Here is a 13,632-nt window from a genome sequence, read left to right as displayed (position 1 = left end):
ATCATCCTGCAAATTCCATAGCATTTCAGGATGAAATTCATGTGAGTTCTTTTTTCTCAGGTTCTACTTCTGAAATTAAGGCTAAACAAAATCCCTGTAAAATTTTAATTTGGAACATGGACTAAAAGTATTTTCTTTCTTGGTCAACAGAGTTTATAGTTCAAGTTCAGTGTATCAAAAAACTGCATGCAAATTGAAATTCTTTTATCTTAGAATAAATCAAATCATTTATTCAATTCAAGCCATTGATCACCATCTTCTTTTAGTTCTCAAATTTCAGATGACCTCATAAATTGGGCATTTTTCCAATTTATCAGTCCCCATCCTCACAAGGAAAATCACACCTCATTGTCTTTAATTTTAGTGGTTATTATTTTCTTGGATCTCATCTAGTTATCTCCGTTGGAGTTAGGTTTAGGTGCCCAAGTGAATAAATCTAACCCAACTCAATAAATGAAAAACGGAGGAAGCAGTTTTTGGGAGTTTTAAAACCCAAAATTGCTACTATTTACAATAATAATTTTTTTTTAAAAAAATATTTTTCTTAGAAAAATCATAAATAACATGCTTCTAAAGAAAATCATCTATCTGTATGTGTTTTTTTTTCTTCGTGAAAACAAAAGTTAAGGCACTAGTGTTGTGGAAATAGAGCAATTCTCATTTTGGTAGTTCTATTCGCAACTTGGAACAAAAAAACAAAAAAAAATCATCGATAAAACCCGAAACCTTATTTTCCATCCACCTCAAAATCAATTTACATCCGGTAAAGAAAGGTTAAAACTTTTGTGACATTCAATTAACATTATTTATTATTTATGTGACTCATTCTTGGACTTAAAAATAGAATTGATGCACCCCCTATAATTCTAAAGATTCTCTGACATGCAATGTCCATAGTTAAGTACTATAAATATCAAATTGATAAATATTCTATTTCAAAAGTCCTATTTATGTTTATTTAGTTTGAGAACTTTAATTAAATAATTTAATTGACAGAGAAATAATTAAATAATTTCAAAGCTTATTTACTACAAATTAAATATTTTATTTACTAAAAATTCCTATTTCCCTATTTCTCTATTATTTAATATAGTTTATTAGAATGGAATGGAACAAGAATTTTCACTTTATGAAAGGGTATTTTAGGGAAAAAAAAGTAAATTTATTTATTTACCTTTTAAATTTACAATATTGAAAAGAATATTTTAAACAATAATTTTTATAATTTAATTAAAGCAGCACACCGTATCAAAAATCAGTATCGCAACGTAAGTGTGGTGGGCCATAACCCTGTTTCTAATATAAAAGAAAAAAATTAATAGTGATAAAAATTAGGGACAATTGTGTTTTGAACCCAATTGGGTCTAAATATTAAGTTTTGATCCATATAAGTTCACAATTTAAGCCCAAGACTCATAGATGTATGAAAATTAGGAAAAATGATATAAATTTTTTATCTTTCTAAAAATAATATTTATTGACTATGAAAAAAAGATATTAGAAAAGTATTAATTTAAATTTATTTATTTTGTAAATCTCAATAAAATTTAATATAATTTAGTGATTTGGAAAAAAAAATACACATTTTTCCAAAAAAGTAAAAATAAATTATTATTATTATTATTTAAAAATCAAACATATTGAAAAGTATATATTTTTAAAATTGTGTATATAAAAAATATGTCAATTTTTTTTTTAAATTATATATTTTTAGAATATATTTAAAAAAATAGTTTTTTAAAAATAATAAATTTTCAGAATAATTATTAAAAAAAGATTTAAGATTAAAAAGTTTGTCAAATATTTTGGTAGAGATCTTCATATTTTATATCCTCCTCGGGCAACTTAAGACCAAAGCTTAATTTTTGGGCAATTGTCCCTAAAAAAAAATAAATTGTCAGATGTCAGTATATACACCCAAAATCAGAGTGGCGTAGCGGAAGCGTGGTGGGCCCATAACCCACAGGTCCCAGGATCGAAACCTGGCTCTGATAAATATTTTATTTTATTTTATTTTTTTAAGTCCTAATAAAAAAGATGTCAGTGTACACAACAAGAATCAGAGTGGCGCAGCGGAAGCGTGGTGGGCCCATAACCCAGAGGTCCGACCGTCCGAGGATCGAAAACTGGCTCTGACATCTCGAGCCTGTTGCTCAACCTGCATTTAAGCTTTTTGCATCTCCTCCGCTGTTTTTCTTTGGATTGGTGGATTGTAGTGGTCAATTTTGGGATGTTTTGTTAAGCAAATAGTCTTTCTATTAGGTTTCCTTAACATTGGTGCATTCTCTCATCTGGGTTTTGTTTGGATTTGGAGCTCATTGTCACGACCTGATCAAATGGCCCTCCCCATGGGGTTAGATAGAGGACAGGAAGCTTCGCACGAGCTTAGTAAAAGACTAAGTCCGTGACATCATGTTGATTTACTTGGACTCACGACTGCTGGGTATCTTCTTTTTCTTATCATTTATCTAGCAAATAGTCCTTGTATCGCTAAATTTGCAGGCTTTTTGTAAATTTCTATTATGGATCTTCTGGATTGGTTCCTCCTCCATTCATCAATCTGCATATGCTCTTTATCCCATTCCACTGTGTTTCTATCAGCTCTAACTTCCAAATTTCCCTCTAATTTAAATGTCTTTGCATTTAGATTTTAGAATATCAACTATCAAGGTGAAGTGTGACTGGAGTTCAGTGTTCTTCCTGCATAGACTATAGTTGGGTAAGCCATGAAGCTCATTTTAAATTATGAGTTGATGCTGATAAAGAACTGTTTGGCTGAAAAGGGATGTGTTGTAGGCATGTTTCTAAAATATTGTTCATATCAGCCCATATGCTGGTGCCAAATAAATACCAGCATTTTTCTAATTGAAGAACCTTTAGTTGAAGCTGCAAGAAAAACACAGAAGTTTGTATTTTTAATGGGAAGTCTCATCTTTATCATGCGGTTTCATCTTAGTAAAACACAGATCTTGCACTTTAATGAGAAGCCTCAGCTTCGTTGAATGGCTTTAAATTAACTTAAAGTAAAGAGGGTCATTTTGAACAATGAAATCTGTAGTGCTTTGAAATTTATGTTTCTCAAAACATGTGGTTGATAATAAAACATTTCTTGCTTTGAGGAAGTTTACCAACTTGTTGAATGTTTTTAGGTTGAGATTTACATGAAGCTTTCTCCCTCTTAGCTGATGGCCAATGTTCTGCTTTTGTAAAGCTATTCCCTGTTAATTTTGAGTTGTAATAACATTCTATTTTGGCTAATTAAATTAAAAGTCCTGCCAACAGAAATCGAGACCTTAAAATGCCTAATGATTCTTTCTTCCTAGTTCCTTTTAAAGTTTGTAGAATTCCAATTTACAATGGATGGGGCCATTTGACTTTTCTTTGTTAGAGTTTATGCCGATTAAATGAAGCTACCCAAAAGCTGAATATCCTTCATTTATCATGGATTCAAACACCATTGCCTATTCAGCAGCCGGTTCAGGAAATTGAACTTGTATCAGAACATTCATTATTCAACTGAAATTCTTGTTGCTGAACATGAATCAATCTGCAAATTTCATGTGTCCTAATAAATTCTTACCATCAAGTTTTCTGGTTACAACAATTCTTACAAAGTCTTCAAAGCTTATGGTCTTATAGTTGGCACTGTTCTCTTTTAGGAGGTCTGGAAGAGGACCAATCATGGTCCTATAATTTGGACTGTGAAATGCGGCAATGGAGAGGCGTTCTTTTTCTGGGTTCACCACCGCTCTGTGCTCTATACTCTTGTATTCCCCATTGCTCATAATCTGCTTACAAATGGAAGAAAGAAGTCATTTATATGGCAATTATCAAATGGTGGATGCAAAGCAACGAAGAGCTGATCCACCTTAGTATGCAAGTTCATCCATTAAGGTAAATTTTTATCGATTAGTAAAAGATTAATTACCTCAATGATGTCACCAATGTTAACTATGAATGCATCAGGGACAGGTCTAATGGGGACCCATTTGCCATTTTTCTTTATTTGCAGTCCTTGCACTTCATTGACTTGAACAAGTAGGGCTACTTATCAAAAAAAAAAAAAAAAACAAGTAGGGTTAGTCCTGTGGCATCTGAGTGAGGAGTGAGGCCCATAACTTTGTCTGCATTCACACAAGGTGGATAGTAATTCATCCTAACTCCTTGTGTTGCATCCTCAAACATGGTTGCAAGCTTGTCAGGATTAATGCCTAGGTTCTTAGCCATTGACCTCAGAAGGTTGATTGAAACTCTATGCAGCTCTGAGGAGTACTTTTCCAATGTTTCCCTGCCATACAATGTACAAATTTCAGCAGGATGATCAGATTAGTATGTTTCCTGTTATTGATCAAAACTTGAAGGGCCATAAGGAATAACAAGTTTGATGTTTGTAACTTAAGGTAATCATTGATTACCAATACCCTAACATTATATGAATGTTTTCTGTTTTACTATTAAGAAAGTGGTTTAGAAAAGCAACCATCAAGGATTGAATGTGTGTTCTGTGTTAAGTGTTAGGTCACATCACATGTTTGTTTTTATGGATGGATGGACTTGTGCATGTTTTTGGTTTTATATGTATATTTATGTCTCCATGTTTGTTTTTTAATAAAAAAAATTTCCAACTTTAATGCACATAAAATATGTATGTATGTATGTATGTATGTATGTATGTATGTATGTATGTATGTATGTATGTATGAGTGTTATTATTATTTACCTAAAAGAAGTAGGTTTCTTAGGCCATAGTCTCATATTTCTTTGAGAGGCTGGCAGAGGAAGAAGGAAAAGCATGTCACCCCAATCAAGCTTCTGGTCTCGAGAAACAACAAAGGCTTGACCATAACCTTCAATGTCATTTGGTAGCTGTGCATATGCATTCTTCTCCTCCAGTGATAGCTTAAAGAAGTCTTGGACATCCATCATCATTTTCACTATTACTTCTTCTTCTACCCCATGATTGATTAACTGTTTCACCACAACATCCTCAGTTTCCAAAATATCCTATGTGACTTTCACCCTAATATTCATAAATTCAAACTATGTAATTAACTAAACTGCAAATTTTTGATCTGTGAATCATACATGTCAACTAGAAACAGAATATGAAGCACTGGAGTTAGTTATACCTGAAAGAAGCCCCAATCTTTACAGGCAAAATGAAGTTTTTCCATTTCATCATCATCAACCATGAGCTTCCTCATATCTATGGTAGGAATATGGAGAGACTCGTCCACCAAAACTTCTTCTGACTGGAGTTCCAGCATAAGGTACTGGATTGGTATGTCACTGGAATTGTTGGAAGCAAGTGCTTGGACATTTGCAACAGGGAGAGAACCACCAAACTCCTTTCTAATGCTCATTTCTTCACTCCCCATTTCTTCTACACATCAACCCCCTCTATTGCTTTATCTGCATTTTATAGTGAGCCCCCATTTCTTGTACTCATCAACCCCTCGATTGTTTTATCTGCATTTTATAGCAAGTTCCCATTTCTTGAACACATCATTTGTCTTTTGCTCTTTATCATGTGGTTTTGTCTTAGTAAAACACAGACCTTGTACTTTAATGGAAAGCCACAGCTTCATCCAATGGCTTTAATTTCAGTTAAAGTAAAGAGGGTCATTTTGAACAATACTTTAGAATTTGAACAATATTTTAGAACGATGCCTATAGCTTATATTTTTTTAGCTGAGAAACCATATTTGACCCAGAACTCCTAAATTATTATAGAGAAAGATCCCCCTGATCTATACAGAAACCAGGTTCTGCCCATCCATTTATATCTTAATCGTTTGCAGTGGCAATACCATTGAGTTATATCCTGGTTGATTGTGATATAAATTTTTTGCATTTTTGTTTTTTTGTTTTTGCCAACAGTTTTAGGATGACCTGTTACCTATTATTTGTTTATTCTAGTGGTATGGAGCTATGGCTCTTTGATAGCAGTTCTAAGAACAAGAAGAATTTCACTCTGTTCCCATATTGGAATTTTGAATGAATGCACTGTTTTGTTAATTTTTTATCTTACCATTCATTGAAAAATAGTCTAAACTCCTCCCAATGAGATTATGAGTTGTGGTCTGTGCATTGTGCTACCTTAATACTCATTGTCACTTTGTCCACTTGCTGTAAAAGGAGTGCTTAGTGGCATGTATTTCTAACTTCTGCTTTTGAAAATCTACTCCCTGTAAATTTTGAGTTGTAGTAATATTATATTTTGGCTTTATTAAATTAAAGTCCTGCCAACAGAACTTGTGAGTTGTGACCTTAAATGCTCAATGATTCTTTCTTCCTAGTTTTTTTGAAGTTTGTAGAATTCCAATTTCCAATAGATAGGGCCATTTACTGATTACATAAAGCCACCCAAAAACTGAATACCCTTCATTTATCATAATAGATTAAAACACCATTGCCTATTCAGCAGCAATGTGATTCCTAGAAGAGCCCATGTTTTAGTTTAACTGTCAATGAAATGTATGAGGAAATGAAACTTGCATCAGAACTTCACTTATTCAACTGAAATTATTTTTGCTGAACATGAATCAATCTGCAAATTTCATTTGTCCTAATAAACTCTTACCATCAAGTTTTCTGGTTACAACAATTCGTAGAAAGTCATCATGACTTGTAGTCTTATAGTTTGCGCTGTTCTCTTTTATAAGGTCTGGCAGAGGACCAATCATGGTCCTATGATCTGGACTGTGAAATGCGGCAATGGAGAGGCGTTCTTTTTCTGGATTCACCACCGCTCTGTGCTCTATGCTCTTGTATTCCCCATTGCTCATGATCTGCTTAGAAATGGAAGAAAGAAGTCTTTTATGTGGCAATTCTAAAATGGTGGCTGCAAAGCAACAAAGGACTGATCCACCTTGGTATGTGTTGAATATAATGTATTTATAGTATATAATCTTTCCTTGTTAATATAGGTCACATGTATGGTAGTTAGGACTCCTAGCCTTGTATATATATATTGCTCAATTGTAAGTAAACATATGAATGAGAATTAAGGTTTTTCTTCTTTCTCTCTCTCTCAACATGGTATCAGAGCCAAGGGAGAAAACCTAATTCTTTCCTGTTTCCCGTGTCATCAACTCCGAGAAACCTTCCGGTGACCGTGTTTCATTTCGGTCACCTTCTCCATCTCCCAATACTTTCCGGTCAATCGAATCGTCGTCAAAAAACACTCACTGCCGGCAAACTTTTTCGGCGAACTTCCGGCGACGTCTTTTCCGACACCGACCATACCAGAAGGAGCGCCTGGAGGAGATCTCCAACTTTTATGAAGGCACCGGAACCAAAAGACCATCCACGCGCCGGCCACGCGCAATTTTCCGGTCGGCGACTGCGTCTCACGCGCCGGCGCGTGAGGGCGCGTGAGGCCTTTTCCGGCGACGCGCCTCCTCCTCCAGCCTCGCCTGACGCCGACCAGCATCCCTACCTCCCTGGTTCTCCCATCCGAGCCCTGCACGTACCTCTTTTGGGGATTTTTGTCTCCGTCAGCCCTCCAAACAGTCTTTCCGGCGAAGGTCCGACTACTTTTTCTCCACCCCAATCCCTGCACGTGCCTTGGGAAGTGTTCTTCTACCTTTCTGGTGTTACCACGCCGCGATCTGAGGCCGTCTCCTTTTTTCGGTGGTGCCACGCCGCAATCTGAAGCCGTATTAGGGCTCTCTTCGATCCAAACATACTTCATTCTCCAGATAAGTGGATATGGCTACTAAAACTTCCATTTTTTCCTCTGTCATATCTAGATCTCCTATGATTACTTCGGAGAAATTGGTTGGTAGTGAAAATTATCTTTCCTGGTCTGCCTCTGTTGAACTTTGGTTTATGGGTCCAAGATATGAGGATCACTTGGTTACCCAAGAGGCAGATATCCCTGAAGTTGACCGCGTACAGTGGAGGAAGATAGATGCACAGTTATGTAGTGTATTATGGCAATCGGTTGATCCCAAGATTCTTCTTCATCTTCGGGCCTACAAAACTTGTTTTAAATTTTGGACTCAGGCCAAAGGATTATACACGAATGATATCCAGCGTCTTTATAAGGTGGCTTCTGCTATTGTCCATATCAGCCAACAGGACTTGGATCTATCTACTTATATTGGTCAGATTGCCTCTCTTAAGGAGGAGTTCTTGACTGTGATGCCTCTTACTCCTGATGTTGGGGCTCAACAAACACAGCTTGACAAGTTCTTCATGGTTCTTACTCTTATTGGCCTCTGTCCGGATCTTGAGCCTGTCCGCGATCAGATTCTTGGTAGTTCATCAGTTCCGTCCTTGGATGATGTGTTTGTTCGCCTCCTCCGTATCTCCTTTACTCAGACTTTGCCATTTGATAGCACTTCAGATTCTTCTGTGTTAGTTTCTCAAACTAACTCTCGAGGAGGCCGCAGTGGTACCCGAGGTAGAGGTCAACGTCCTCATTGCACCTATTGCAATAAACTTGGCCACACTCACGATCGTTGCTATCAGTTACATGGACGGCCTCCTCGCACTGCCTATGTGGCCCAGTCCTCTGATTCTCCGCTGCCTCAGCCTCCGAGCTCTTCCGCATCTCAGGCTTCTGTTGCCTCTGTTGCCCAGCCTAGTAATGCCTCTGCCTGCCTTACCCACACATCTTCTCTTGGACCCTGGATTCTAGATTATGAAGCTTCTGATCACCTATCTGGTAATAAGGATCTTTTCTTCTCTATTACTACTACCTCTGCTTTACCTAATGTTACCTTAGCTAATGGTTCTCAAACTGTGGCTAACGGTATTGGTTTGGCCCTTTCTCTGCCTTCTCTACCTCTCACTTCTGTCCTTTATACTCCTGAATGTCCTTTTAATCTTATTTCCATCAGCAAAATCACTCGTACTCTTAATTGCTCTATTACCTTTTCTGATAAATTTGTAACCTTGCAGGACCGGAGTACGTGGAAGACGATTGGCATAGGACGTGAGTCTCAAGGCCTCTATCACCTCACCTCGGATTCATCTCCTGCAGTTTGCATTTCCACTGATGCTCCTCTCCTCATTCACAATCGTTTGGGCCACCCTAGTCTCTCCAAGTTCTAGAAGATGGTTCCTCGTTTTTCCACTTTGTCGTCGCTTCCGTGTGAGTCATGTCAGCTTGGGAAACATACTCGTATCTCGTTCCCAAAGCATTTGAATAATCGGGCAAAGTCTCCTTTTGAGCTTGTCCACACTGATGTTTGGGGTCCTTGTCGGACTGCGTCTACTTTAGGATTTCAGTATTTTGTCACTTTCATTGATGACTATTCTCAATGTACTTGGTTATTTTTAATGAAAAATCGAGCTGAGTTATTCTCTATTTTCCAGAAATTTTATGTTGAAATCCAAACCCAGTTCAATATTTCTATTCGTGTGTTACGTAGTGACAATGCCAGGGAATATTTTTCAGCCCCATTTACTTCGTTTATGTCTCATCATGGGATTCTTCATCAGTCTTCTTGTGCTCATACTCCTCAACAAAATGGGGTAGCTAAACGCAAGAATCGACATCTGGTTGAAACAGCTCGTACTATCCTCCTCCATAGTAATGTTCCTTTTCGTTTTTGGGGGGACGCTGTTCTTACCGCTTGTTATTTGATTAATCGTATGCCCTCCTCTGTCTTACACGATCAGATTCCTCACTCCCTTCTCTTCCCTAACCAACCACTTTATTTCCTTCCTCCTCGTGTCTTTGGTTGTACTTGCTTTGTTCATATTCTCACTCCTGGACAGGACAAGCTTTCCGCCAAAGCCATGAAGTGCCTCTTCTTGGGATATTCTAGACTTCAAAAGGGTTATCGTTGTTATTCCCGTGAGACTCATCGATACTTTATCTCCGTTGATGTCACCTTCTTTGAGGACTCACCATTCTTTTCCACCACTTCTGAGTCTCTTCCTGTTTCTGAAGTCTTGCCCATTCCCATTGTCTCCCCACCTAATGCTATGCCTCCTCGACCACTTCAGGTTTATCATCGTCGTCCTCGTGTCGTTGCTCCTCTCCCTTTTGCTGAGGCACCTGCTGACTCACTTCCTATCCCTTCGGCTTCACCTGCCCCGACTCTGCCTTCTCCTAATGACTTACCCATTGTTGTTCGGAAAAGTACTCGCTCTACTCGTAATCCTCATCCTATTTACAATTTTTTGAGTTATCATCGATTATCTTCACCCTATTCTGCTTTTGTTTCTGCTATATCCTCTGTTTCTCTTCCAAAGAGCACCCATGAAGCTCTTTCCCATCCAGGCTGGCGACAGGCAATGGTGGATGAAATGGCTGCTCTGCACTCTAATGGCACTTAGGATCTTGTTGTTTTACCCTCTGGTAAATCTACCGTTGGCTGTCGTTGGGTCTACGCAGTTAAGGTTGGTCCTGATGGTCAGGTTGATCGCCTTAAGGCCCGCTTAGTTGCTAAAGGCTATACTCAGGTTTATGGTTCTAATTATGGTGACACATTCTCCCCTGTTGCCAAGATTGCTTCTGTCTGTCTGCTTCTCTCCATGGTTGCTATGTGTTCTTGGCCTCTTTATCAGTTGGATATTAAAAATGCCTTCCTTCATGGTGATCTTGCCGAGGAAGTTTATATGGAGCAACCTCCTGGTTTTGTTGCTCAGGGGGAGTCTAGTTTAGTGTGCAGGTTACGTCGTTCTCTATATGGCTTGAAACAATCTCCTCGAGCATGGTTTGGCCGTTTTAGTTCTGTTGTTCAAGAGTTTGGCATGCTTCGCAGTACATCAGACCATTCAGTTTTCTATCATCATAACTCCTTGGGGCAGTGTATTTATCTGGTTGTTTATGTGGACGACATCGTCATTACAGGTAGTGATCAGGATGATATTCAGAAACTAAAGCAACATCTTTTTACGCACTTTCAGACCAAAGACTTGGGGAAACTCAAGTATTTCTTGGGAATTGAGATAGCTCAATCCAGTTCTGGTGTGGTCCTTTCCCAAAGGAAGTATGCTTTAGACATCCTGGAAGAAACTGGTATGTTAGACTGTAAACTGATAGACACACCTATGGATCCGAATGTCAAACTTGTACCAGGACAGGGGGAGCCTTTAGGAGACCCCGGGAGATATCGACGACTCGTAGGTAAATTGAACTATCTCACCATTACTCGTCCAGACATTTCTTTTCCTGTGAGTGTTGTTAGTCAATTCCTACAATCACCATGTGATAGCCATTGGGATGCCGTAATCCGCATTCTTCGATATATCAAAAGTACACCAGGCCAAGGTGTGTTGTATGAGAACAGAGGTCATACTCAGGTTGTTGGTTACACAGATGCAGATTGGGCTGGCTCACCCACAGATAGACGTTCCACTTCAGGGTACTGTGTTTTTATTGGAAGTAATCTAATATCTTGGAAGAGTAAGAAACAAGATGTAGTGGTCAGATCTAGCGCTGAAGCCGAGTATCGAGCTATGGCTTTGGCAACATGTGAACTCATATGGTTGAGACATCTTCTTCGAGAGTTGAGATTTGGAAAGGATGAACAGATGAAACTCATCTGTGATAACCAGGCCGCATTACATATTGCATCCAATCCAGTCTTTCATGAAAGGACCAAGCATATTGAAGTTGACTGTCATTTCATTAGAGAGAAGATCGCATCAGGATGTGTTGCTACAAGTTTTGTTAATTCAAATGATCAACTAGCAGACATCTTCACTAAATCTCTCAGAGGTCCTAGGATTAAATATATTTGTAACAAGCTTGGTGCATATGACGTATATGCTCCAGCTTGAGGGGGAGTGTTGAATATAATGTATTTATAGTATATAATCTTTCCTTGTTAATATAGGTCACATGTATGGTAGTTAGGACTCCTAGCCTTGTATATATATATTGCTCAATTGTAAGTAAACATATGAATGAGAATTAAGGTTTTTCTTCTTTCTCTCTCTCTCAACAGTATGCAAGTTCTACTATTAAGTTAACATTTTTATAGATTATTTAAGATTAATTACCTCAATGATGTCACCAATGTTGACAACTAATCCATCAGGGACAGGTTTAATGGGAACCCATTTGCCATTTTTCTTGATTTGCAGACCTTGCACTTCATTGACTTGAACTAGTAGGGTGAGTCCTGTGGCATCAGAGTGGGGAGTGAGGCCCATAACCTTGTCTGCATGCACACAAGGTGGATAATAATTCATCCTAACTCCCTGTGTGCCATCCTCAAACATGCTTGCAAGCTTGTCGGGATTTACCCCCAGGTTCTTGGCCATTGACCTCAGAAGGTTGATTGAAACTCTATGCAGCTCTGAGGAGTAATTGTCCAATGTTTCCCTGACATACAAGGTGGAAATTCCAGCAACCGACCAATAAGTTAGTATATTTCCCATCATAGATCAAAACTTGAAGGATCATGAGGAATAACTAGTTTGACGCTTGGAACCTCAATGCCCTAACATTATGTACAAAAAAATAAACTAATATATTCAATTTAATCTACTGTACAAAAGATATAAACGTTTTCTGTTTTAATATTAAGAAAGTGATTTAAAAAGGCAAGCATCAAGGATTGAATGTGTCGTCTGTTTTTATGTATGGATATGTGCATGTTTGTTTTAGATCAAAATTTTTCCAACTTTAATTCACATAAAATAAGTATATATGTATGGGTGTTATTGTTGTTTACCTGAAAGAAGTGGGATTCTCAGGCCATAGTCTCATATTTCTTAGAGAGGCTGGCAGAGGAAAAAGGAAAAGCATGTCACCCCAATCAAGCTTCTGGTCTTGAGAAACAACAAAGGCTTGACCATAACCTTCAATGTTATTTGGTGGCTGTGCATAAGCATTCTTCTCCTCTAGAGGTAACTTAAAGAATTCTTGGACATCCATCTTCATTTTCTCAATTACTTCTTCCACCCCATGATTGATTAACTGTTTCACCACAACATCCTCAGTTTCTAATATTCATAAATTCAAACTGTATAGTAAACTAAAGCACAAATCTTAATGAATTATGTCGACTAGAAACAGAATATGAAGCCCTGGAGTTAGTTATACCTGAAAGAAGCCCCAATCTTTACAGGCAAAATGGAGTTTTTCCATTTCATCATCATCAACCATGAGCTTCCTCATATCTATGATGGGAATGTGGGGAGACTCATCCACCAAAACTTCTTCTGACTGGAGTTCTGCCCGGAGGTCCCGGATTGGTATGTCACCAGAATTGTCGGAAGCAAGAGCTTGGACATTTGCAACAGGGAGAGAGCCACCAAAATCCTTTCTAGTGCTCATTTCTTCACCCCCCCCATTTCTTGCAATACATCAACCTCTCTGTTGCTTTACCTGCATTTTATAGTGAGTCCCCATTTCTTGTACATATCATTTGTCTTTTGCATGATCTCTTTTTATTCCCTACCCATTTGATTTCTTGACCTACTCAAATCCAAATATCATATTTTCCCACCTACCCACTCAGTTTCATTCCCAAAACTAACCCGTGTAGCCATTGGGTCTTTTTCACCTGCGACCTCTCCGTATATTCATTCAGTTTATCTCTGCTTTGCATTGTATATGATCTCGATGTCTCAATAATTTAACTCATCTCTTTGTTGTAGATTAGTTAGGATATCCCTAGGCCTCACCTAACTCTTGGAAATCTCCACAAGTTTGCTCAA

At 38.0% G+C, this 13,632-nt stretch overlaps 2 protein-coding genes, 1 long non-coding RNA gene and 1 other non-coding gene across 5 annotated transcripts; 2 read left to right on the top strand and 2 right to left on the bottom strand.

The window, feature by feature from the left end:
- Positions 1-1,922: 1,922 nt before the first annotated feature.
- Positions 1,923-1,994, top strand: TRNAM-CAU (transfer RNA methionine (anticodon CAU)). Its single transcript has one exon. It is a non-coding gene; the product is annotated as a tRNA-Met (tRNA).
- Positions 1,995-2,036: 42 nt separating this feature from the next.
- LOC109123705 (uncharacterized) lies at positions 2,037-12,892 on the top strand. 2 transcript variants are annotated; one of them, XR_009464598.1, is made up of 5 exons: positions 2,047-2,443; positions 2,648-2,719; positions 3,660-3,894; positions 6,666-6,875; positions 12,052-12,518. It is a non-coding gene; the product is annotated as an uncharacterized LOC109123705 (long non-coding RNA). The 2 variants fall into 2 exon arrangements; XR_002031492.2 differs by lacking the exons at positions 2,648-2,719; positions 12,052-12,518 and adding an exon at positions 12,667-12,892 and having other exon boundaries at positions 2,037-2,443.
- Positions 3,543-5,378, bottom strand: LOC100253917 (S-norcoclaurine synthase 1). Its single transcript, XM_002279574.4, has 5 exons — positions 5,130-5,378; positions 4,721-4,968; positions 4,080-4,288; positions 3,929-4,044; positions 3,543-3,788 (listed from the first exon to the last, which is right to left on the bottom strand). The coding sequence occupies exons 1-5, from the start codon at positions 5,376-5,378 to the stop codon at positions 3,543-3,545; spliced, it is 1,068 nt and encodes a 355-aa protein (XP_002279610.1).
- Positions 6,370-13,591, bottom strand: LOC100248824 (S-norcoclaurine synthase 1). The gene is made up of 4 exons (XM_019226281.2): positions 13,016-13,591; positions 12,645-12,889; positions 11,968-12,292; positions 6,370-6,791 (listed from the first exon to the last, which is right to left on the bottom strand). The coding sequence occupies exons 1-4, from the start codon at positions 13,247-13,249 to the stop codon at positions 6,546-6,548; spliced, it is 1,050 nt and encodes a 349-aa protein (XP_019081826.2). The 5' UTR covers positions 13,250-13,591; the 3' UTR covers positions 6,370-6,545.
- Between the last annotated feature and the right edge of the window lie 41 nt (positions 13,592-13,632).

This window comes from Vitis vinifera, chromosome 2 (assembly GCF_030704535.1).
Source record: "Vitis vinifera cultivar Pinot Noir 40024 chromosome 2, ASM3070453v1".
In the NCBI taxonomy this organism is placed as follows: domain Eukaryota; kingdom Viridiplantae; phylum Streptophyta; class Magnoliopsida; order Vitales; family Vitaceae; genus Vitis; species Vitis vinifera.
This window is presented reverse-complemented; position numbering and strand designations above follow the sequence as displayed.